Source organism: Elgaria multicarinata, chromosome 3, assembly GCF_023053635.1.
Source record: "Elgaria multicarinata webbii isolate HBS135686 ecotype San Diego chromosome 3, rElgMul1.1.pri, whole genome shotgun sequence".
In the NCBI taxonomy this organism is placed as follows: domain Eukaryota; kingdom Metazoa; phylum Chordata; class Lepidosauria; order Squamata; family Anguidae; genus Elgaria; species Elgaria multicarinata.
Window position 1 is genome coordinate 50,757,447 of NC_086173.1, and position 26,958 is coordinate 50,784,404.

Below are 26,958 nucleotides of genomic sequence, written 5' to 3' on the forward strand. Positions count from 1 at the left end.
AATAGTTTGATACAGCAAAGCCTTCAAGGAAACTGACACAGCTGTCAGAATTGGACACATTGTGCCCACACCATCTGAGTGAAACTATGCCTGCTGGCACCACTAGGCATGACCCCTGCAATGGTGGACCCCTAAAGCCCCCTGAAGGAGGGATGTGCCCATTTCATTCCGCTGAGGAGGGGTCTGCCCCAGAGCAACAGAGAGTGGCAGGCACATAATTTTGCCCTACTAATTTCCCATAACTTCAAATTGTATGGACTGCAAAGCTATGAGCTAGTTAGGGAACTATGACCCTAGTGATTGAAGATGTTACTGTACAACCACAGGGGCACGTTTAAATTAATTAAAATCCATCAATGTGTTTTAAAAACAACATAATCCCCTCAGGTGCACACTTCTGGGTCTCCTCAGAATGCGTGCTATGTTTTAAGTGTCTATGTTTCATGGTCTTGGTGCTATGATGTGAACAGATGGACAGACAGACACAATTCTCTTTTATTATTATAGTGCCAGGATGTTTGTGTTATCAGGAGCAACTGCTTTGTGAATGGCCATTGTTAATAATGTGATTGTTAGTACTTTCTGCATTTCATTTGCAGACCTTCAAGGGGAGAAAATTCCGTAACTGCAATGCCACTACTGAGTAGGCCCTGCCTCTGTCCATGGTACCCGCCAACTGGAACTTTACTAATGACGGGCCAGGTTGCAGAACCTCAAATGTCAATCTCAAGGTTTGGGCAGGTTCATATGTGAGGAGGTGGCCCTTAAAATAATCTGGCACTAGAATGGAATATGAAATAATGGACCATGACAATTACACCCATTCAAGAGATCAAGAGATAAAAGTAATTCTCTTGAGAAGAAACCCCCCAACACCACCAAAGAGTCAGTGAAGGAAACTACCCTGGTTTTGGCAAAAGATGCCAAAGGTCCTACACCCACCTTTGCCAGGTCGTCCAACTTTATGGCAAGAGCTTGGATTTCATCTCCCTGCAGTACACAGCTCACAGGCTCTGGCTCTTCTTGAACTGGCGAGGAAGGCTGCTCAAATGGTTTGGGTCTTTTCTTATCTGAAACACAATTTACTTCATTTCTGTGAATTCTTTCTTTCTTTTCTTTTTAACAATTAAAAAAAAACTCCATTAAGGAACCAATCTTGTGCTCCCTGGGAGAACAGCTGAAAGGCTGTTGGATGCTTCAGACCTCCCTCTCCGCAGGTGGGAAGCCTCTCTGGTGCGGTGGTGCCAAGCTCTGCTGCCATCAATGACCGACCCTGTCAATGGGGGCCTGAACAGGGGATTCTGCGGAGTGGGAGGGTATCAGGGGAGGCCATGAATCCACAGGATCCTAAACCCCCAAACTGGCTCTTGAATGACACCAGACCCGGAGTAGTTAATTCCTTCCCACTGCTTTCAAAGGGAGTGAAATGTGTGGTTTTTTTTCCTCTAAAAAGCCAGGAAAGAAACCAGCAATCCCCACCCACCCCGTCTTAGCCATTTGGAGCTGGCACACCTCTGGGTGCAGCAGTAGCCTTGGCTGGCCCAAGAGATTTTGCTGTGCTGCCAAAGAAAAAACACAAGATGGCATCTCCTCCCATGCCATGTATAAAAGCTGACTGGACTGGCAGTTGGATCTTTCTTCAACACTGGAACAGCATCCTCCATGGACCTGAAGGCAGCAGGCTAGCTTAGGGGGCTCAGGGCAGGCCATGTGGCCTACAGCTCTCTCCTCTAACACCTTGCCACCACCTCAGGCAGCTGCCTCACTCTGTCTAATGGTAGGACTGGCCCTGGCTGTGGATCTCCCCACCACCACCCATTACTTAGGATTGCTCTCCTCAAGTTGAAGACGACCCTGGAACAAAGGAACCTGACACTCTACCCCAGGTATATATGACTAGAGCCACATTGATCAATATGTAGAAATATGCCACAAGTTACTCTCCTTGGTATTTTTCCAGCCATACAGCGTTCTCAAAAAATATGGTTTCAGCATGCACATGGCATATATTAAATCAAATTGATTCAATTATATACTTTTTTCCAACGGCTTTTAATATTTGGTTATAAAACAGCCTGACACCAATCCAAATATAGCTACATGCAACAATACACCTGCAATTTGAACAGAGAGTTTGAGGAATGCACATTCCTATCCGCATTGCAATGTGGATGGAAACGTATAGCTTCCTCCACAGATATCACACATCTGCATGTGTTTTATAGATGCACATCTCCATCTAGCCTATACATGTGGTAGGAAGAGGCAAGAAGCAGCTTCACTGTATGGATAAGCTTACTGAATCCAGGGCTCATGCCTACAAACAGATCCTCTAAATCAGCCTTTCCCAACCTTGGGTCCCCAGTTGTGCTTGGACTGCAACTTCCATCATCCCTGAATATTGGCCATTCACACTAGGGGAGGATGAGTTGTAGCCCAACAACATCTGGCAACGCAAGGTTGGGAAACGCTGCAAAACAGTAACAATTAGATCCTCTATTTCTTATTTCAGTGTTTCTACCCTACCCTTTCTATGCAAACTATTTTTACAATAAAACCCACAAATATATTAAAATCACAATAAAAAAGTACATCAAATCCACCCCTTCAAATGTGACACAGGGGCTGCTCACACATGACAGCCTACCATGGGTTATTTAACCCACAGTGAAGCAGCAGGTCATGTGGAGTACGTGCAGCCACCATTCTGAATATGCAACCCCTGCTTGGGGTTTGCCGTGTTGTGTGATCCTGGCGCATTAGCCATGCTTGCTGGGTCCGTGGAGGGGTGTATATGCAATACGGTGTCTGCAGGCGCTGCGGTTCATTATGGATTAACTACAGTGTGTCGTCCGAACCTGGTCACTGTCACCATGCCACAGTCAATGGGTGCGTAAGGCTATTTCAGCACCACATTCTCTCTCTCTGGGCACATTTGCGCAGCAGGTTTCGGTACTGTGGGTTTGGTGCGATGCTTCATAACCACAAGCATGGAAAATTGATTGATCAGGTAACAACTACTGAATCTGCCATGCCCCGTCTTTGGAAGTATGAATCGTGTCATACAGATTGCACAGCTCATGGTAATTTCAACATCAAACCCACTTGCAGAAAGGAGGGGCAGGATCTTGCGAGGCTGGAAGTCTCCAGTGCATGCGGGTTGCAAGGGCAATGCTATGTGGGCAATGCTAATCTAACTGCCTTCAAAGCTGACCTGCAGGCATTGACTCTGACCCCTTTCTGTGCTACTAAGGGTAACAGCTTCTCCTTGTGACCAAACGAACAGGAGAAGAGCTCTATTGGGGCATCAGACCATCTAGTCCTCTTTTTAGAAATGACCAATGAGATGATACCAGGAAGCCCACAAGCAGGGCATGATGACAAGAGCCTTGTCCTGCTGCTATTCCTTAGCAGCTGGTGTTCAGTGGCAGACTGCTTCTGAACCCGGAGAATATATTTAGTTATCACATACGGCAGACCTCTCCTCCACTCATTTGTCTAAAAGCCATCTAATCCAGTGGTTTCTTGCGGCAGTGAGTTCAATAAGTTAATTATGTATTGTGTGAAAGAGTCCTTTCTTATGACCATTCTCCTAAATGTACTGCCAACTGGATGACTACTTGCAAGATGCCCATTCACTTTGCCCTCTTGTTCTGGTCAAGGCCTCTCACCGTGGCATCTGCACCCTGTCCTCTTCTAGTGTCCAAGAGTAGCACAGTGGGACTGTACACCTAACCCCATACTGACTTCTTTGAAACATCTGCCAGCATAGTGGCCCAGCTTCACAGAGCTTAATTTTAGCTATCACTAAAACCTGGAGCCTGTTTTAAATGGCAGGCCTCCATCCATCACAGAAATGGACAACAGTCAAGAAAGAGAGTGCATCTGAAGGTAGGCAGAGTCTATCTGCCTGATAAAGGAAACTCTGCTGCCCACTACCACACACCAAGACTTAAAAGGGAAGGGTCCTAGTTTAGTTGAGCATATTTATTTACTAAAACATTTTAAAATTACCCTTCATACCTGCAAATACCAGGTGGTGTACAAATATGATTTTAAAAATACACAAATACAAAGCTGCACCAGCTGTGAGTCCCCCGCGTCTCCTCCCTCTGCCTGATACCCAAGAACCAACTTCCCAACCTGGTGCCCTCCAGCTGTTTTGGACTACAACTCCCAGCGTTCTGATCACTGATGGCCATGTTGGCTGTAGCTGGTGAGAGCTGGGAGTCCAAAACATCTGGAGGGCACCTGGTTGGGGAAGGCTGCCCAAGAAGGCGCTGCAGAGCCCTGCAACCTCGTCTGACCCTGCTGGCTGGGAGCTGCAGCACGGTTGGCGGATCCCCAGCTTGGGTAAGGCTGATCCGTACTTTTCAGAATGCCCCCTCCTCTCCGTGCCAAGCTTAGCTCAGGGGCATTTCTACGGCTCTCCTACCCGGGGGCGTTTTGCTGCTGTTGCGCGAATCCTTCTTTCCCGGCTTGTTCATCGTGAGGATCAGCGCGGCAAAAGCCGGGAGCGCGAGCGAACCGCAGCGTTCCCGTCTCTACGGCAACCGCGTTTCTCCCATCGACCCCGCCCCCTCCAGAACCACCCTGCCAATCAAGCTGCAGAGAAAAGCCCCGCCCACATAACCCCCGCGCGCGCCGCATTAAGGGCACGCGAGTTCGCGCCTTTAAAGAGACGCGCTCGTTCAGGCTAGTAGACGATCGCGCTGCGGGTTTGCGAAAAGCGGGGCGCGTCTTTCCAAGCCTTGCAGAGAGTAGCGCTTTGAACCGATACTAACTGCTTCGCTAGCTATACGGAGCCTGGTTCAAAGTCAATTCTGAAAGTGAATTGCTAGCGTAGAAGGGAACAAGAGAGAACTCTAGGAGCTCCATCACACCGGGGGTTAACTCGCTCCCCTCCCGTCGCTTCTCCGCCTGTGATGTCGTTCCTCAGTTACACAAGGAGCACGAGGCCCATTGAGCCCGCTGTTTTAATGGCGGAATGCGAGCGGCGTCATGTGAGGGACCTGAGCAAACTCCGTGAGCGCCCAGTAACAAGCGTGCAATAAAACGCTTGTGGGATGGAGCTTTAGAATCGAAAACACTTCGGCTTTAAGTCTGATCAAAGGTGCTTCACAAACGGACTTTGGCGCACCCAAAAGCACAGGAATTTGGTCAAAGTAGATGAGATTCCATTCATGCAACTGCATAGGGTTGTTTGTTTGTTTGTTTTTAAGTAAATAGGTATGGGGGATTGGGAAAGCTTTAACCCTTTGCCTCCTGCTGCGCTCCTGATCAGTATTGGGCTCACCTACCTGCTGTTCATATTGGAAGATGGAGCTTGCATTGAGATGAATGGGAGCTTTCTCCCACAACTGTATTTATTTATCTATTTATTAACAATATTTATATACCGCGTCCCATTTGAAACATATCCTGAAGTGGTTTACAAAAGGTTCAAAATAAACAAAAAAGAACACAGACACAATAGTATCATGAGGTTAGTCCCCTCATAGCTGGAAAAAAGCCAGAACAAACATACATTTTCAATAAATGCCTAAAACACAACAGTTTTGAGCCCTGATGTACCTCAGAGGGAAATAACCCCCAAATGGAAAACCATAGGCCATGGCACAGACAACAGGGCCTACCCTGAAGATCATAATGGCCTGGGAGGTTGGTATAGGGTGAGGTGTTCCTTGAGGTAACCTGGACCTCAAGTTGTATAGGAGTTTGTCTACCAATACCTATACCTTAAATCTAGCTTGGTAGCAGACTGGCAGCTGGTAGGCCCTAATACAACAGAAAGGCACCCCAGTCCATAAATCCGTCATTACATTCTGCACTAGTGGCAGCTTCCAAACCAACCTTAACTGCAGCCTCGCATAGAGGGCATTACAATAATTCAATCTCAAGGTTAGCAATGCCTGGATCACAGTGGCTAAGCTATTTCTGTCTAGGTATGTGTGCAATTGGTGTACCAGCCTAAGCTTATAGTGGGCACTCCTAGCTGTGGAGGTCACTTGGGCCTCACAGTGATGGATCCAAGAGCACCCAAAAATTGCAGACATGTTCCTTCAAGGAGGAATACAACCATCCAGAGCTGAAAACCCTGGAGTTGGGAACCACTTACCCACAATGCCTATGTGTTATTGGGAATCAGCTCCAGTTTATTGGCTTTCATCCAGTCCACTACTGCATTCAAGACCAATCTAGGTTATGAACGGCTTCTCCTGATTGAGTGTAGTAGAGAGATTTGGGTGTCATCAGCATACTGATGGCAGCTAACCCAAATCCCCTCATGACTGCACCCTGTGGCTTTATATAGATATTAAACATCGCTGGACACAAGATGGTACCTTGAGGCAACCTCCTAGCGAGACTGCCAAACATACAGTCCCCCAATACTATTCTCTGGAACCTGCCCTGTACATAGGAACAAAACAACCCCAAAACAGTGCCTCCAAGTCCACATAGTCAGTCCATGATCAATGGTATCAAAACGCACTGTGAGATCAAGTAATAGTAACAGAGTCACACTCCCACTGTTACTCTTCCAATAAAGGCAACCAAGGCTGATTCTGATCCATAGCCAGGCTGGAATCTAGACTGGACTGGAACTAAACAATCAGTATCCTCCAAAACACTGTAGCTAAGTTACCACCACCCTCTCAAGCACCTTGCTCAAAATGGGGTATTTGCCACCAGGCGGTAGTTATTGGAGACCTCTGGATCAAGGGAACCTGAGATAAGCTATGGAAGAGGTTGGATCACAGAATAAAAAGTGTACAGTTTAAAAGTTGTATTAAACATGTATCACTGACCTAAGCTACAATGCAGCCTGCAGTAGAGGACCTGGGCCAAAGGAATATGAAAGACTGTCTATTCTGGTTGGGAATTATGGGAATTGTAGTCCAAACACATCTAGAGGGGTGATTTGGGACATGTGTTGACTACTTACTGAACTTCTTGTTTAACTCTTTCCATGCTTTTTGGTGCGTAAGTATATTTGTAAGTGCCTTAACTCTTAGAAGGTTCTTCTATTCTATTTTTTTTCTTTTGAAAAGGAATTATATTGACTTGTATTAGTCTCTCCAGAGGGGTGGGGATATTTATTTTAGTCGGACTCTATAATAATCAGAAGGTCTAATAATGCACTCATGAGATTGTAAAGTCACACATTGCATATTCAAGATCAGTTCCATATTTAGTCATGAAACTATCTGGCTGGCTTTGGACAAAAATCCAACCCCTTCTCTAACATGTCACAAGATAACGCTGATAAACTTTTTTTAAAATCACAGCATTTCTGTATATTGTAGAGTAATAGCAGCAACCAGTATGCACTACTACATTGATCATGTAAAGTGTTAGATGAAGACCAAGTTCAACTCCTCGCTTGCCAGTATGATCTCTCTAAATAATCTGTTCCTAGTCTCGCTAGGCCAAACCTTAGAAGCACCTGGCATGTCTTTCAGATATCTCAGCCTGGCTGCTTCATCGTCGTTTGAAACTTAATATGGCAAAGACTGAATTGCTTGTTTTTCCTCCTAAACCTTCTCCTCATCTCTCATTCTCTCTTACTGTCAATGATGTTACGCTTACTCCGGTCAATGAAGCTCGTAGTCTTGGCTTTATATTTGATTCCTCGCTCTCCTTTATTCCTCATATTGAGGCAGTAGCCAAATCCTGTCGCTTTTTCCTGTATAATATTGCCAGGATTCGATCATTTGTGTCTGTCTCTTCTGCCAAGACGCTTGTTCATGCACTGGTTATTTCTCGGTTGGACTACTGCAACCTTCTTCTCTCTGGCCTTCCTTCTTCTCACATCAGTCCGTTGGTTTCTGTCCACCACGCTGCCGCTAAGATCATCTTCTTGGCTCGCCGCTCTGACCATGTTACTCCACTTCTGAAATCTCTTCATTGGCTTCCAATTCACTTCAGAATCCAATATAAACTCCTATAAACTTCAAAGCTTTCCACGGTCTAGCTCCGCCCTGTCTCTCCTCTCTCATCTCAAACTATTGCCCCGCTCGTGCTCTTCGCTCCTCTGATGCCATGTTTCTCGCCTGCCCAAAGGTCTCTACTTCCCTTGCTCGGCTTCGTCCATTCTCTTCTGCTGCCCCTTACGCCTGGAATGCTCTCCCAGAACATTTGAGATCTACAACTTCAATCACAGCTTTTAAAGCTCAGCTAAAAACTTTTCTTTTTCCTAAAGCTTTTAACACTTGATGTTGCTCAGACTTTAGACTGTTAGTTATACTGTTAGTTTTACCCTACCTGTGCCTGTTTACCCTACCCAATGCCTGTTTCCATTCTCTTCCCCTCCTTATTGCTTTACTATGATTTTATTAGAATGTAAGCCTATGCGGCAGGGCCTTGCTATTTACTGTTTTACTCTGTACAGCACCATGTGCATTGATGGTGCTATATAAATAAATTATAATAATTATAACCTATGTCTCTCAATCTCTCTCTCTCTCTTTCTCTCTCTCTCTCTCTCACACACACACACAGAATCAAGCTCTACACATAGGCTGAGTTTGGACTACACATTAATCAAGGGTTGTTTCCCCTTCTGTTCCTATTACACACACACACTCCGAGTTGATTAGCATGCTGTCCGAACTCAGACGTAAACTTTTTCATATAGTCCACACAAGCCTGTCCTCTTCACTCCTCAACATCACATATATCCATACACATTGATACACACTTCATAAACCCCCTCACACATTTTGTAGGGGATCCTATCCACATATCCTCTTCGTAAAAAATCTTTGCGTACACACATGACAATCAACACAATTCACACAAGTTCACCCACACACCCACAAGTTCTTCACAAAAACCTAGACACACAAATGCCCAAGCAATTCACAGAGACAAAGTCCGGGTTTGGATGACATGCTAATCAACAGTTGATTTCAATTTTCCTCCTATTACCCCCCCCCCCCCCGTTGATTAGTGTGTCATCTGAACCCAGCCAAAGTCACAAATACTTCACTCTCTCACACACTCACGACATTTGGTTCCCTTCCTCCACCTTTGGTTTCAGTTGTAAGTCTCTTCTGTTTGACGGCAGCCATCTTTCTTTTGGAAAAAGGCTCCACCTAGGAGGAACTGAGCTGGTACTGACCCTGTGTTGAAATACAAATCGCCCTTTCTTTAACTGCTGGTTTAAATGGGAACTTAGAAAACTTAGAGCCAGTGTGGTGTAGTGGCTCAAGTGTTGGACTGGGAGTCAGGAGATCCGGGTTCTAGTCTCCACTTGGCCATGGAAACCCACTGGGTGACTTTGGACCAGTCACAGACTCTCAGGCCAACCTACCTCACAGGGTTGTTGTTGTGAGGATAAAATAGAGAGGAGGATTACCATATTTCTTCGATTCTAAGACGCCATCGATTCTAAGACACACTCCATTTTTAGAGATGTTTATATGGGGGGGAAAGTGTATCGAAGAAATACGGTATGTATGACACCTTGGCTTCCTTGGAAGAAAAAAGGTGGGACATAAATGCAATAATAAAATAAATAAATATTCTTTTGAATATAAGACAGATGTTCACTAAGCCATGAAGGGCTAGACCCCTGCAATTTCCTTGACTTTTTAAAAGAATCCAAAATGGTAAAAGGAAAAACAAAGTACATTCTGGTTGTAAACACACACACACCCGAAAAAAGATACAGATGGGTGAAAAAATGTACTCAAGGGGAAATCTTCTGTATGTCAGCAATTTCCTATTGATTTGGGGGTCATTGTTTGTTTCAGAATTGGGTACCTGATAGCACCCACCACATAGATTCGTTGGGCCAAATTCATGTGATTGTGACTGTATGCTATAATGATTAGAATATTCAAGCATTTTAAAGGTAGAATACTATTTGTCCCATCCATACCCCTATAATAGAAAGATGTTTACAGGGGATTGTTTGAGAGCTTGCTCCCTTCTTCCCTTACCCACTTTGAACTAAATCTTAACAATTTTTACTCAGAAGTAAAGTTTACCCAGTGATTTCGATGGTGAATCACAGCCAAGTAAGTATACCTTCCCAACCTGGTGTCCTTCAGATGTTTTGGATTAAAGTGTCCATCACTTCCAGCCAGCAGGAACAGTATCATGATGGGAGTTGTAGTCCAAAACATCTGGAGGGCACCAGGTTGAGGAAGGCTAAGGTATATCTTCATCTTGAAATATGTGACTTGCTCTAAAAGGCATCCACAATACACAGGTGATATTTCCTGCCTCACCCTCTCATGTTTCTATTTTGCTTAAAAAGCGCCATGACACTTAAAAGATTGCATGTTTTTGAGCAATAGGTGTTATAACAAAAGGTACTATTTTAAGTCTTAACTGATAAAAACAAATTAAGTAGGGATGCTGGACTTACATTGATTCATATACTCTACTCATAAAAAATACATTTGTCCTGATCCAGAGAAAGTGGCAGCCCAATCTATGCAGAGTTAGGAGTGTTTGAGACCACTGATTTAGCTATGCCTGTCTCTACACAGGATCAGGTTGTTTGTTTCACTTCTCCCCTTGAAATCAATGGTACAATTAAGTGTGATTATTGATTTCAGTGGAATGTACTCATGACTAATGTTGGGTTGGGCTTATTACATAGAATTTCTTTCCACTGAATCAGTGGAACTTGCTTTAAATAATGTGTTTTACACTGCTATGTTAATACCACTGACTCAAATGGAAGAAGCAAGGCAACTTTGTAATATTTCTCCATCTTTCATATTTAAGGCAGGATGCATGGGAGTACTTCACAATCAAAGCAGATTATAAGGTGGAAAACTTCTGACTCCTTTGCATGCAATTTGCAGTGATTGCACAGGATAATGCTGGTATGATAAAGCTCTGGGTCTCTTTTTCTATATACAGCACTTGGCTGCTGTAGAAACATTTTAAGTATTAAATACCATTAGTCATAGTAAAAAACAGAGGCTTATTACTTAAAGAAGTTATGTGAATACAAGGGAAGAGTGGATGGAAATCCAATGTAAAAAGCTGCTGCAATTAAAGGAGCTGTAATTATTCCACTTTAAGTTTCATTTCGGCCCTAACAGTTTACTCTTTCTTCCCAGGGTGATTGTAATAGGCTTTAATTGCTTTACTGGTTTTAATCAGCCCTTATATAGATGTGAGCATGTTTGTCTCCCTGCTTGATTTGGAGGAAAACTGCAAATTTGCATGGAAGAAATTATATACACCAGGGTGGACCCACCTGTAGCCCCAGGGTCTAGTTTAATAAAAAAAAAAGGGGGGGAGGGGCAGGAGCTGAAATGGATAGACCTCGGGGAGGGGAACCTTCTCTAAGAGATCAGTTCAGATCTCTGGCAAAAGTAATCTCGAGAGAGTGAGTAAAGGGTGGCAAAAAGGTAGGCCCCCCACTTCTGAGTCTGGCCCTACCCACCACTACCTGACAGATTGCTGCCAGTGGATTGCAGCCCTCAAACGAAAAAAGTTCTGTTCCGACTCCTGATATCCACACTGGGTTGGATCCAGAGTTAGTCATGCTTAGACTCATTGAGGATACCAACTGAAATCAACCCACACTCATTATGTTCCAACTAGAGCTGTGAGCATGTGGTCATTTGAAATTCTCCACCCTATTTGTGGGTAGAGAAATTGGGACAATTTCACCAAATTTCTCCATGGGGAGGAGAAATTCTCCCAACAATTTTTTCATAGGTAGGCATCACCATTGGCAAGGGTTGTAGAACAGATTCTTTCTTTTCCTAAGGATTTTGGGGGGGGGGGGGTTGTACTGCCAATGCAAGTGGTAATAACATCAACTATGTTGGCAGCCTGTCCCACCCCCACCTCATTTTTCATCATTCATATAACTAGGATGACCCCAGGGCATTGAGGGAAGGGAATGCAGCCACCACAAAAAAAATAATTGTGAAGAAAATGTGAGAAAATTCTAGGGGGTAAGAAAGGAAAAATCTCAAGAATTTTCTGAGAAAAGTATTTTGTTTGTTTTTGTTTTGAGTGACTTTGGCTCAGGTCTAGTTGTCGTTCTTCAGGGTAACTTTTCTAGGGTCTTCCAAATGTGACATTTCTGAGAGATGATTGTGGATACATCTTGAGCTCCATCCGATGAGCGTTTTATTGTACGCTCGTTACTGGGCACTCGTGGATTTTTTGCAGGTCCCTCTCAAGATGTCGTCTGCCTCCTGCCCCTTCTGGCCTTCCTTGTGTGTCAAAGACTGTCTCCACAAAGTATGATATATTTTAAACCTGGAAGTTGCTGCTCTCTCATGCTGTGTGTAGAACAGCCAAATGAATGGGCGTCATGCTCATTGTGTAACTGAGCAACGAAAACATGGGTGGAGAAGCGACAGTAGGGAGCATGTGTGTGTCCCCCACCCCACCCCACGTGAGTGCGGGGGGAAGGGTTGGCAGTGTTGTATCCAGGTCCAGGAAAAGGGTGGAGCTAACACTGTGCCAAAATCCAAGCTCCAATTTCCTTAAAGTTTTCTTCCACCATGAAAGAGGCTTCCATTTCTCAGGGCATTTTAAAATTTATTTTGACTGTGTGTTGGTGGTATTTTTGACCTTACATAAGCAGTGTGGGGTGGCAGAGGGTACTATGTGTATTTTGCTTTTGGTGCAAATACCCTACTTACATCTCTTTGTTTTCTTTATTATAGGGGTTTATACCCAACCCTTCAATGAATTCCCAGAGCTGCTCTCAAAGTTTTTTTTAAAAAAACAACTTCTGTACAGCAAGAAAACCAACAATGCACGAGAATGTGTTTTTTCTCCTCACTTGTTCATAGGAAAAGCAGTATAAAAGTAGAGTTGATCACAACTGAAGCAGATTCTTTATTAAGAACATTTCACAAACACCTGAGATGAATTTTATAATTAATGACAAGACTGATTTGAATTCAGGTCTTCCTTTCAATCTGCACAATCTATATTTTTCATTATTTTCACAATCACCTCTCAATGCAAAGCCCTAGTGAGGTGATCACAATATAAGAGCTGAAGACAGACATGAGATAAAAAGGGTGCTCAATGTATCTCCAGCTGCGGGATGAGCCCAACTTCCTCATGGCTTTGAAAGTGAAATGTCAGCTGCGTGTATCACCAAATCAAACATTGACTCAGAGGTTAGTCTGTTTCTCCCTGCATGCTTCAGGCAGGTTGTCCATTTAATTGGATTTTTAGAACCATTAAGCTCATGTGCTCATCATTTCCTTCATTGCCTTTTTTATTTATTTCCTTAAGTGCAAAAACTCTTTAGGGTTTGAGGGCAAGGATTGGTGACATCACAGACCAGCCAATCAGCACCATGTTTAGCGGACTTCTGCATCAGAATCCTGCCTTTTCTCTCTCTCCAGAAGTTTTACTTGGGCAGGAAAGGTATGTCTGAAGGCTTTTGGAGTAACACCACTGCTTTAAACATGTTAAGTTCTTTTAAATAATCCTTGATCTCTGTATTACTGTTCTAGGTGGGACATCTGAAACTCTACCATGGCAATGCAAAGTAATTTTTTCCCTTGCTGTCCAGTGAGTCAATGCATGGAAGCTATATACAGTGCACACAAACCCCAGCGGAGCTCAGTAATTTATTCTGTTTATTCAAATTCAGGGGAATTAGCTAAAGCCATTTTACTTTTGTCGGTTTTGTCATCACTTCTATAATCGTATCTGGAAAGAATCTTGATGTTTGTCTAGCCAGCCTTCTGCAATGGCATGATTCCTAGATTTAACATGCCTCTGAAATATATTCATCCTACCTCTGACCCTGCAAATTTTGAATTGTGCTTCCCTCTTCCCCTGCCATGTTTAACCATGTCTGACATTTCACCTGATGTAGAATTCTTGTTCAGCTGGTTGGACCTGTGATTAATGACACCAGCAGGCCAGGCCATCTGAGGATAACTGGGCCCTGCCCCTGTTCAGATCAATTCACTGTGTTCCATTTGGTTGCCCTAGTTTCCCTTCCTTGCTACTAACACTATGAGAATGCTGTAGTTTCATACTGCATCTTTCATTTGCCAAGCTCACATTCATTATCTCTCTTTTAGTAGGTGGAGGAAATGAGATCAGGATTGGGTAGATTATTAGCCTAGGATTATGCAGTGAGTCAGAGCACAAGGTGGAACATCCCGAATTTTCAGTCTTCTGCTCTATCGATAAAATGCCATCTCCTGTTATTCTCCCCCACCCCCCTCACTCACTCCCACAAGATCCTAAATAAGGATAAGCTTATTTCCCCCATTCTATTCCTTTATTGTTCAATGGGTTCCCACTCTCCTGCATTCCCATTAAACTAGGATAATTTCTAAAATTAATTCCATACTTAGAACATGCACAGTTTGCCATAGGTTTCAGTTCCTTCATTTCATTTACATTCTCTTCCTGCTCATTATCAATGAGCACACACGATCATGCATGCATTCATAAAATTCTGCAAAAAAAAGTAGTATTCATGTGATCATATGTATAGTTACATTAAGATTCTTAGTGAAGCAGTGTACTGAAGTGCACACATGCTCCTGCACAAAAAAACCCAAACAATACAGTTTTATTTATAATTCATTTTAAAAATGTTTGAGTCACCTTTTGATCCAGAAAAGGCCCCTAAGACAACTTGAAATTCAAAACTGTAAAAACAATCGTGTCCAAACCTATGCAAGTTTAGACATAAAAAAAAGTCCTGCAACTACGGGCATTCCCCAGTCAACCATGCGTAGTGCTATATTACTGCCACTAGGTGGCAAACTTTCATTTAACAGAATAGCATTGCCTAGAGGGGAAGTTTTCAATTCAAAATCACGTCGCCATTGGTTGCCGTCAAAAGGTGGCCATAGTGTATGCAGAACGACCCAAGAAAAATAAAGCCTGGTAAGGATGCAGACTTTTCCCTTAATGTAGATACCTCCTAGGATGCATGCCAGTGCTCCTTCAACCTCATAGGATACCACTTCCTGTTGTGATAAATTCCAGGGAAGTCGGTTGTATGCCATACTATCTCTTTCACTGTTTCTTCCACCATTCTCCTGTCCAGTCTTACTTCTGAGTAGGAAGGAATTCCTGAAAGTGCAAGTTTAGAGGAGCCCACTGTCGGTTGCAATTCCATATTATATGAGATTCGGTCTGCATTTGCTTTACCTCCCTTAAAACCAGTATATAGCCAAAATAATCAAGTGACCTAGTCTGAATCCAATTTTTAAAAGGTTTATTTTACTTTTAAGGAAAAAAGGATCAGAGAGAAATCAAGTGAGGGACAATAAAAATAGGCCAAACAGATTTCTATATGGCCCACATTGAATCACTAGGAAGCTAAGGATAATTTACATGCTAATCAATATGGGTCCTCCATGAATGTTCAGGTGAAGACAAACTGGAAACAATAACAGATTAAAATCATCCTATCTTTATTCTGCGTAGTGTGTGGGTTGATGATTGACAAGTAAAAGGCATCCACCAGTTAGGGTTACTTGGTGTAAGTATCACATATGCTGGGGTGCCTAGGAGATGGATAATTAAGGATGTTTATTGCTTGCCAGGAAGAAGAGGGAAGAATCAAGGTCCCATTTCCCTTCTGCTTGGGCTAGGCAGATTCTGTACCATAATCTTCATCTGATGGATTCAAGGAAAAGAAAAGTGAATACACATCTTGGCCACTTTTCTATAACAGAGAAGGGAGTATTTGGGTAGAGATAGTTCTTAAAGGGACAGATCTGTTATGACTTAAGGGTTTCTCTTCGCAACACAGATGGGGGAACTAGAAAAAATTGCACTCCCACTTTGGTGTTTTTTACAGGGACTTTTTCTTACTTAACCACACATGCACCATTCACATTTGATGATGCTGTGTGTATATTTGTTACTTGGACTCAGGTACTATTTGGACCTGACTTTAAAAAGTAAAGTGTGAATTAGCCCTCAAATGCTATGCAGGATTACAAAGCCTTCCAATGTGGACTCTATAGCAGATAGAAATGTAAAGGCAACCAAGAGTGTTTTCTTTTTAGATCATGTTCATACACTTGCTGCTGGAAAGATGAAACTATGACATCTATAGGAAGAAGAATAAACTAACAGGATATCCTACCACATAGCAGGCTGTTGCCCCCCACACACACACACTTTGCTATGAAGTGGCACCACTCATAGAGAAGCAGTTGAAAATCATCGAAGATCTGGATGCAAATATCCTGAGTTGTAGCTAGAATGAATTCCATAAAAAACATGAGCAGTTGCACTGAGTTAACACATGCTAAATATTTTCCCATTAGTAACTTGATTCCTAATGGGTTGAATGTGCAAGCTTTTGAGCCTCACCTTCTCAACCTGCCTAAAATAAATGGCTTAAGAAGGAACAGGAGACTTGTGCATCCTAGCCTGTATGAATCAGTCCCATAAAAGCCATTGCCCTTTATCTCCTAGAGGAAGTCCATCTCTATGATAACAACACAAGTATTTTTAAAATGATCATATATGATGTACCTCTTTTAATAGCCCCAATTAAAATAAGTGCTGGCACGACTATGTCGGGCAGAGGGTATAATTGAACATAGTAACCAGTTAATATAGAATAACTTGGCCACTGTTCTGGAAAATATCATCCATATCTTTTGGACCAGAAGCTTCACATTCCTAGATATCTCAAGACTGTTTTATACTACACAAGGGGCGAGTGTGTAGTTTACTTGTACCAACTTTCAGCGACGATTCAACTCTGATCTCTTATGCCTAGGATAACATAACAATGCTATTGCATCCTGTAATCTTGGCATTAGGAACCTGGCAAAGAGTTTTAAAAAAGCAAGCCCAGAGGATCAGGAATTACTCAACCCAAGGGCAATGCCTGATTCATTATCCAAAGCAAATAAATAATAAATACAGGTCAAGACTTTTCTCTTCTCCCAGGCAGTTAAAAACATATGCTGAGGTTTTTTTAATTGACCCCAGGATAGTTGTTTTAAATGAATATTGTTGTTTTTATGCTTTTGATGGTTTTAAATTTTTGTATATTTGTCTTTAATGTTCACTGTTTTAAACTTTTGTAAACCGCCCAGAGAGCTTCAGCTATGGGGTGGTATATAAATGTAATAAATAAATAAATGCAAATCGATTATGCTGGCTTGGGAAAGGGCTGTAGCTTAGTGGCAGAGGAGATGCTTTACATGAAGAAGGTTCCAGGTTTAATCCTGGCATCTCTAGGTAAGACTAGGAAAGACTCTTGTCTGAAACCGTAGTTCAGTATAACGAAGGACTTCCAGGAGGACAAAAACTGCAGTGAGATGCAGGTCATCGATGAGGCAGAAAAAAGGGGGCTAATAGAGGAAACCCAGCAGACTGGTTGGAACAGAAGTCTGGAATTTGAAACAATAAAGCCCATGGCTGGAACAGGGCATCAGGAGCAGAATGTTGTATGGCAAGTTACCGTCGAGGAAGCATTGCTGGCTTTTTACTCTGAGTGCAGGAGGCTACCCAGAGAGAAAGCCATTTTCACCCTCTCGGTTGTACTCTGCGGAATTGAACCATGAGAACAGGGAGCTGCCCTGTAGATTCAACATGCTAATCTTTTGTTATTTTCATGGTCATTTCCTCCCACAGAAACATTTCTTTATTGTTCACTCACAAAAGTAGAAGACTTCAGTTAATGAAAACCAGTTCACATTTAATTCATTCATTATGTAGCCTAAGGATATTTCATGCTTTATTTCCTGTACAAGCCACAAAGACCACACAAAAACAGTCTTCCATCTTGGTACAAAGGGGCCAAAGCCCCTTTGCAACAGCTTAGTTACAGCCAAGTCTTACACCCGATGGTCTGAGACCACAGTCAACTCACCAGCTTCATTTCAGAAACTTGTTTCTCTGGATCTGACCTCTGCATTTGAACCACCTTCTAGACTGGAAACAACATGTGAGCACTCTTCAACGCCAACTTAGACGGCCCTTTCAAGTGTGCTCTGCTGCAAGTTAGTTGAGTACGGTGTGTGTATTTCAGGTCCCACTGAATGTTTTTTCTCTCTCCATCCAAGCCTGCTGGAGCTGGCTAAGAAGTGTCAGCAGAAGAGAATCCAGCACAGCCAGACCTTTCCAAGAACACCGAAGTCCCCTGCAAAAACAATCAATCCCCACCAATGAAGGACATGAATTAGAGCTCCATCACACCTACTTTTTTTCCTGATATGCACCCACGATTTTGACCTCCATTTCAGTAGTACAGCAAACGGTCATTTTCCCGTGTGTGCGCTGTTGCGCTATTTCACCTCGTTCACTCTCCTACTCCACCCCACTCCTTCTCCTTCCCCCTCCAGTTCATTGGTTCTTGTTGATAGACGGCCGCCTTCCCCACCCCACCCCGTTGTCTAGTAGAGGTGTACTGAGCAGGTCTGCTCCACCAAGAACCATTCCGTTTTCAGATAACCACTCTATTATAGCCTATGGGAATTAACCAAAATGCTTACAGTTATGTCATTTTTAAAAGTAACGTGATGAAACTTGGAAATGTGATTCTCTATTTTTATAAACTGGAAAATAGAGATCAGCTGTGCATCCGCAAAGAAAAGGATAAAAGTTCCTTCCATAAATGCACAGGGGTGAATTAACGCAGAATCAGAGTCGTGTGCATGTGTTTGGGGGGGGGGATGGTTTGAGGGGAGATTTATTTTTTAAAAAAATCCTAAAAAAATCAAGAAATGAACCGACCTGATTCAAACTTGGCATGCCTAAAGCCCTACTTAGGAGATATCATGGTGCCAAGTTTCATCTCTTTATCTTTAAAAATGACAGTGGTTTTGTTTTTAAAAATTTAAAACTTCAAACTTTAAAAGAATTCCTAAAAATCAAGGGATAAACCGATCTGCTTTAAATTAGGTATGCCTAAATCCCTACTTAAGAGCTATCTTGGTGCCAAATTTCATCTCTTTATCTTTAAAAATAACAGAGCTGTAAGCGTTTTGGTTAATTCCCATAGATGAGTTGGGGTTGGAGCAGCGAAAGTCTGTTCAACTAACTAAGCACAAGCCCATTCGTTCGACACAGTGTGCTGGAGAAGGAGAACCACCTGCCCTCCTCTTCCATCAGCAAGACCACCCTTCAAAACACACACACACACTAACAAAGGGCATAGCACAAGGACAGCAATACACAGGGGCAGAACAGAGCTTTAATCCTGCATGGAGGAAATAAGCCGGACTTTCCCCACTCCAGGAAAACACAAAAAATGGAGGGGAAATGGCAGGGTGACTGCAGGACAGGCACGATGTCATGTGAGTACTGCGCTGAAAATCACGCATGTCGAGTGTGATAAAACACTGGTGTGATGGAGCCCATAGTCTTCTTTAAAGACCAACAGCATCCTCCTTCCAAAGACCCATGAAACCCTGCAGTCCCTTACCTGTTGTCTAGAAGCAGCAAGCCATGCCCTACCAGCTCTTTCACTTCCTCTGATTCTCCAAACACATCCCACAGACTGAGTTTGGGGGCAAACTGTAGCCAGTGCTGTAAGAAGAAAATCCTACTATTAAAAAATGGAGTGTCTCTCAGTATACTGAAGAATTAACTTTGGGGCTAATCTCCCATCAAAAGACAGAAGGCGCAGGAATAGCAAAAGGTGATGATTTAGGGTACAACTAAATGTAATGTTTGACTCAGTACTGCTGCCCAAACCAGAAGCCTGATGTTAAGTTATTCTCCCCACCCTGGTAGTTTAGTCAGCTTTAGCTGTACCTTTCCCTTTTTCCTGGCTCCCCTCCAGACCTGAAGACATAATTAGCTGCCCCTAATAGAACCAAGGAAATAATAAGGGTAAGTCTGAAGCAAATTTATAGGGAGAGGGGAGAGTACTGTATGGGTTTGCTGGTTTTAGCAGCAGCAGCACTTTTAATTCCATCCTTGATAGATCACTGAAAGGGACAATAAACTTTTTGTGGAAAATAGACTGGGCTTCATGAGAAATGAGGAAAAATATCTGCACATCCAAAACTCTAGCTTCAGGCCTACTGGAAGTCCCATACAGACCTTTTCAAGTTTCTGTTCATTTAGCAGCTATAGCCCATATGTTTGCAAAGGTTTCTCCTCAAAGGCTAGAAAAGCAATCTTTTAAAAATAGCTTCAAAGCACTGTAGCCAGCAACACATATTTCAGTTCCTGACCACCTGTGTCTCTATTATTCTTCAAGTACCAACAAGCCTCTGCCACTAACTAACTTGATGAAAGGGCTGACAGTTCAGAAAAATAAGAGTAATAGGCTTTTCCTGATGGTGGAATTAGGACAAAGTTGTAAGTCCACCCAATCAGTTGCATGAGCAACTGCTGCCACCGCTATCACCAAGATACTGGAATCTTACCTGGTGTGTGATTCCTGCATTCATACGGAGTCCCATCATCAGAACCTCCTCCAATCTATGAAAGAGACAGACGACACAACATAGGCAAGTAATATTATCTCCATATTACAGATGGAAGGTTAAATGGGCATGGCATGCCTTAGAGCACCTTATAAGTGCATGCCTGAGTCAGCTCACTCCTTCACCATACTACCCTAGTTTTCAGGAATGCCACTTATGTACATGAAAAGGAAATGACAGAGTTCATCTTGAAGCCAGCAGCCCCCTCTCATCCCATTTTACTTACACATCCAGTTCACTCAGTGCAGTCTGCTTCCGGGTCCCATGCCCAACGGCTAAGACCTCTTTCATCCATATATCTGGTTCCAGAGTCTGTATTCTGACCTCTCGATGAATCTTGCCATCTCCCCACGGCACAAATCTCCCATGGGCTCCTAGGAAAGAGGCAGCCAGTGCTGAGACTTATTCCTGATCTCTAGATGAAGCAGGTATGAAAAGCAACCCAGCAATACTTGCTGTCAGAGGCCCTCCATTCCTCAACTCCCCATGTTTATCATGAAGCATCATTTAAATTTTATTCTCTGAAAAGCACTTCAGTGAACCCAACTTGGGAAGCTGTTGTATTACTGGATATAACACTAGGCCCCTCTCATCTCCCCAAACAAGCTCACCTGGTCCAAGTCCAATATATTGACTGCCTTGCCAATAGGAGATGTTGTGGGTACTAAATGCACCCTGCAGAGGGGGGGGAAACACACAAAACAGTAAAGGATTGCTAGTCTGCACATAAATGTTACATGAAGCTGGACAACCTTTAGTAGCTGATTCCTGGGGGCCCTCAGCACCACACTGGGCCCCAGAATTCAAGCTTCTTTGAAGTCGAGCCATTCTGTTTCTTGTAACAACTTACTATTCTCTGTTGGGACAGGAACTAGGCCTTGTATCCAAATTTATCAGTCTCAGGCTATGCCTCCATGAAGCATGTCCTTATTAAGAGGACATGCTCAGTTCAAATTCCTGTCACTTGTGTAGCAGGAAGACATTCCCTCCCTTCCACACTACAAGCAAACCTATTTCACTATCAGGACCTTCTGAATTAATGTAGTCTTCTCCCTCCTACTTAGGTTATACAGCACAGGGACTAGCCAAAGGAAAAGACTTACATTCCTAGCAAAATTGGAGACCTCATATTGGCGAAAGCCCGCATCCTGCAGAATGTGCCGTGCACACTCATACATCTCTGATACTACTTCCAGATCAGGCATGGGCAGGAAGCCTTGATGGACCTGTTTAAAGAGAGTAGTGCCTCTCTCCAGGGTCAGCTGGTAGAGAGAGATGTGGTCATCACATACTGCGAGCATCTCCTCCAAACACTGGACCCACGAGGCAACTGTCTGACCCGGGAGTCCAAAGATGAGGTCAATGGATACACGGCCGGGAAAGAGTTTCTTGGCTTCTTCTAAAGTTCTTAGAGCATCACAAGCTGTGTGGTTCCTTCCAAGGAGCTTCAGTTCTGCATCATTAAGTGACTGGGTGAGAAAGAGAGGGGGAATGAATAGGTTTGGTGAGCTGAGAATGAGAAGAGGAAGGAAGAGCCTTGGGGAAGAGTTATAACTAAGGTGAGAGAAAGAGTTAAAATAGTATAAGAGCATACAAGCATTTCTCTGAAGTGAGCGAGCAGAACGAAAGGAGGCAAAGAGTACAACAGTAAGAACCAAACTACACTATATATGGGAGATTCCTGACTTTTGAAAAAAACACCTGAACTGCACACACGGGGTTAATCAGAGCAGTAATGGAGATGGGTGTTTACATTTTTTTCCATGGTTTTCCCAATGAAAATCACTCCCTCAGGTTGCTGCTTCCCTTCCTGCTGTTTGCTTTCCCCCTTGCCAAATTTACAGCTCAGTTCTATGCATATCTTACTTATAGAGACCTCATTGGAACTAAGAAGGAATTATTCCACAGGAATTATTCAACTGTGCCATGTGGATTGGCTTGTATTTTTTTCTGCTTGTTGCACACCGTAGCCTGGAAAAAGGCAGGGGGGAAGAAGAGGAGCAGGGCAAACTAACTGACTTTTTGGTCCCTTCCAGCTCTACAATTCTATGAAAAGAAAGCTGCTCAAAATTAATATAATTGATACTAAGTACAATGGGTTAAATTGAATGCTCAGCTAGCAGACATCTCTCTCATTATTATTATTATTATTATTATTATTATTATTATTTATTTATATAGCACCATCAATGTACATGGTGCTGTACAGAGTAAAACAGTAAATAGCAAGACCCTGCCACATAGGCTTACATTCTAATAAAATCATAGTAAAACAATAAGGAGGGGAAGAGAATGCAAACAGGTACAGGGTAGGGTAAGCAGGCACAGGGTAGGGAAAAGCTAACAGTAGAAAGTAACAGTAGAAGTCTGCACAACATCAGCCCTTGCAGCTTTCTGTGACACCCAAAAATTTGCTCTGGAGGGTTTATTTATTGCATTTTTATACCACACAATAGCCAAAGCTCCCCAGACCCCAGGAGCAGATTTTGAAAGTGTGGGAGGAGGGCTACGGGGAGAAGAGGAATTATTCCCCACCACCACGAGTTCTGCTGAAGGAACTACTTCCATCAATGGAACAAGAACGACACCGTTGGATACAATCCATGTTCTTCATTTCCCTCAATAAAGTATCATTTGATGGTTACAGATTAATACAGCCCTGAAAGCAGTGCTCCCATTCTCTCACCTGGATGCCAATGGAGAGGCGGTTGACACCCGCTTTCTGGAACTTGGCAAGGCACAAGGCACCTGCTGAAGCTGGATTAGCTTCCAATGCAATCTCAGTGCCTTCTGCTAAATAGGTGCATTGGGAGATGGTATCCAAGACAGCAGCAATGGTGAGTGGGCTGGCCAAGCTTGGTGTTCCCCCACCAAAGAATACCGAAGTGACTCTGCAAAGCCGAGGAAAAAGAGGGAGGGAAATATTTGAGAAAATATGGAGCCATTCCAGAGGGGTAGCCATGTCTGTTGCAGCAAGTTTATGCCATGATATATTTGTTGGTCTTTAACGGCTAGAAAACTCCTTGATGTAGAACCATGTGTCCCTCCGTCATATTTATTTCAGGGAATATTTTTTTGTTATTGGGCTTCCTACTGCTCAGAAAGACTTCTGACCTCTGCAGGTCCTTACTGAAGCTACTGCCTCAATGGAGTTGGCACTGCTTATTCCGAAGTAGTAAAACTCCAATCACAAGATCTGTTCCTGGCTTAATTATAAAACTCACTTCTATCAAGCACTTTCCCCCATGCTTGCTAAGTCTCGCAACTATAAACTGTGATTCTTCAAAGCTGTCCTTTTCCTCTTGCGCCATTACCTACCTCTGGACTTGACTGAGTTGGATCAAGGTCTTGGCTTCCTGAATGAGGCAGTTCCTCATTCTAGGTTCATTAAGGTTTCGGGGTATATACTTGTTGAAATTGCAGTAGCTGCATCGTTTCTCACAGTAAGGCCACTAAGAGACCAAAGAAATGAGAATTATTGTTTGTAAAGACCAATCTCTCCACTGCTATTTTTCTTGGCATCTTCACCTAGCTGTGCCCAGAAATTGTCTTTATTTTCCCATAGCATGGCCTACCACGCAGCCACTCACAGTAAAGGATGATGAATAAAACAGACTGTAAATCAAAAGATTGATAGCTGTACCCCATTCTGTCCCAAAGGCTCATGTGCCTAGCATGTTAATTAAAAAAAAACACCAGATGCTAACTATTCAAAAATATTTATTAGAATATACACAACCCTCAGCCTCATAATCACCTGTCAATAAATGTTCTACTTCAAGATGTTCCAGCTCTAGCTTTAGTTAACCTTCAGAAGCTTTTCCATCACCATGCTGTCCTCCGAATACTGACAGTATTTGGTGTGCAGGTGACATGCTTAGAGATCACTCTTAGCCAAGGAAAATTCAATGGTTTTCTGTTTTCATAAACAGAAAACAATGGCCTGGTAATAACTAAAATCTCCTTGAGGAGGGGACAATAAGAGCTGGTGGAAGAACAGCACAGGTCATGCCGACATTCTGCACTTGCTATGGCAGAATGCCCCAACATATGCTTGTTCTGGAATGCTATCAGTATGCAGATTGGGATCGTCCTAAACACAGATTTTAAATATAGGGAGCATCACATTATTTTAATACCATTCCAAAACACATCTAATTCACAGAAAATCAGCACAGATGATTTTGCAAGGCTTAATGTATCCTTTCAAAAATATCACATAGTACAGTCCTCTTAGGAATGTACTATTTTTTGAAGGTGGGTATGCATCTGTAAATGCTCCTTCGTGTAAGACCCCCCTCCAAAACCTCGCTACACATGAAAAACTGCAAGCTGAAACTAAGCCAGAACACTTCTTTCTGATGTGCTAACAGTTTGTTTTTGCTAACATGGGGGAGCATTCAAATATGTGATTTTGTTTATGTGTATTTATTTATTGCATTTATATACCGCCTTTTTCCTCCAAGAAACCCAAGGTGGCATACATAATTCTCCTCCACTCTATTGTATCCTCTCAACCACAACCCGGTGAGGTAGGTTGGGCTGAGAGTCAGTGACTGGCCCAAAGTCACCCAGTGAGTTTCCATGGCCGTGCAGGGGCTAGAACACAGATCTGACTCCCAGTCCAACACTCTGACTCTCAAAAATCCTCCTTCAGTCTAATATCAAATCACATAGCTCAGGAAGTTTGGTAATATCTGATAGTCATATGTAATTTTACTCTTAACTAAAGAAAAAAGGAGGTACAAGCCCAGAAAGTTAGACAACAGAAGGCTGACAGCAAGACCTGTATTCAGAGGTCAGAATAAAATGCTGGACTATGATGCCACCTGGAGTGTATTCTTAAAAGTTTCTCTCAGACATTAAAAGGCTGGTAACGTTTTGAAACTCTATACTTAAGACTTTCTCTCTGAACTACACTGTGGAATAAACTAGATGTGTACAATTACTTGCCATGTGGTCCAATCCAATGCCTTTAACAAGGCTTACTCCTAATTAAATATGCACAGTACTGAAACCGTATCTTTTTGCTGTGCTTCACTTGAAGATTTGAGGGATGACAAAATCACAATAAATGTGATAGAATTAAGGAACTTTCACTGCTTGTTTCATTATCTCCTACATAAAAACTGTAGGATAAAAGGATAGTCATGCTACATATACTAACAATAAGAACTATGGAAGATCTAATATTTCTGGTACTCCTTCTGTATGCTTTAAAGTTTTCTAAATGTATATGCAACGTTATTGACAACTTTTGTACTGTTTTTGAGTATTCAAGTTATTTTCTGCATGTTTAAGATACTGTTTGTGTTGCTCTACATATATAAAACTTTATTATTTAGTAACTTAAGAACCTTTGCTATCCTTGAAAATACAGTACAATTCATAACGGGAGGGGGGAGAACTGGCTTCCATTTGATGACTTCTATTTTTAAAGTTTTGTCAAACTTCACACCTTAAATTCAACCCCAGATTAATATACAAACCCATTATAAACAAATGAAGCATTGGTTAAAATACTGTTCGTGGCCTGTTGAGTGCACATTCTTCACTACTAGTACGGTTTTCAGAGCAGTTTGATCGGACTTGCAAATAATGTTTTGAGGAATGGTCACTCGTCTCATTTCACCTTGCAGCCCTTCCCATGTTGCCCTCCCCTGTATGGCTGGCAGGGGAATGGTGGCAGTTGTAGAACCTTCCCCTGCCTAAACTTGCATTGGATTGTGCCTTGATGATACTATTAAACAACGCGGGGTTGGGAGATGGACTTCTAAGAATAAGCCGCATGATTTTCTCGTGAGACCTGCTCGCCCCCACGGAGCTAAGGAGGGCCAAAGGAGCTACTCTGCAAGGACAGGAGGAAATCGAACGACCGCCGCGCGGAAAGCAGCTCGGCGCATGCGCAAAGCGTGATAATAGCTGTGAGAGAGGGGGGGTAAGTGGGCCTTTGACGCCCGTCAGAGTGTCTAGAGAAGTTCTACTGCGCCCGCTTGGCTTCCATTCAGCCGCACTCTAGACACTGGTAGCCCACAGAAGCAACGCAGAAAGGGGGGAAATGTCCCACTTTCAGAGAAAACCCCAAACAGACCCCCCCACCCCCACTTTATTGAAAGGGGGAGAGCGTTCCCGGTTGCCACATTGGCGTTAAGGTGTTATGTTAACACACGAGGCGCCCGAGTTTCTCCGCCTCAGGAGGGGAAGGGCAAAGAAGATCCGGTTATTAACTCAGGGGAAGCCACCGCGCCTGCGCGACGCCGACCCCCCCCACACACACACACCGCGCGCCTGCGTATAGGGTTTCCAGGTGTGTCTGCTCTGACTCCGACGCAACTCACGTGGACGTAGAGAGCGGCTTGCGCTGCGGAGGGAGGCCGGGGGTGGAGTTGGGCAGCGTGGCGTTTCGTGGGCGGCCGGATGCCGCGCTGCCTGGCGGAGAGCCCCGGCCACAGCTTGCTTAGTCGTGCGCTCATGGCGATCCCGCGGATCTTGGCCTTGAGGCTCCGTTCCGGCATCCGCGGCCGGTGGAAGCGACCCAAAGACCCGCCCCCAGCGGAGGGAGAGCAGCTCG

At 43.4% G+C, this 26,958-nt stretch overlaps 2 protein-coding genes across 2 annotated transcripts in view; both read right to left on the reverse strand.

The window, feature by feature from the left end:
- Positions 1–4,487, reverse strand: part of MYCBPAP (MYCBP associated protein) — a 31,592-nt gene extending 27,105 nt beyond the window's left edge. Inside the window, exons 1-2 of the mRNA XM_063120235.1 lie at positions 4,436–4,487; positions 943–1,070 (exon numbers count right to left, since the gene is read on the reverse strand). Of these exons, the coding sequence (XP_062976305.1) occupies positions 943–1,070; positions 4,436–4,487 (180 nt within the window). The remainder of the gene's footprint in view (positions 1–942; positions 1,071–4,435) is intronic.
- Positions 4,488–17,460: 12,973 nt separating this feature from the next.
- On the reverse strand, positions 17,461–26,862 carry RSAD1 (radical S-adenosyl methionine domain containing 1). Its single transcript, XM_063123216.1, has 9 exons — positions 26,726–26,862; positions 23,706–23,839; positions 23,074–23,278; positions 21,491–21,856; positions 20,999–21,062; positions 20,614–20,761; positions 20,328–20,382; positions 19,376–19,479; positions 17,461–18,091 (listed from the first exon to the last, which is right to left on the reverse strand). Exons 1-9 carry the CDS (start codon positions 26,858–26,860, stop codon positions 17,977–17,979), a joined length of 1,326 nt encoding a protein of 441 aa, XP_062979286.1. The 5' UTR covers positions 26,861–26,862; the 3' UTR covers positions 17,461–17,976.
- Positions 26,863–26,958: the final 96 nt, after the last annotated feature.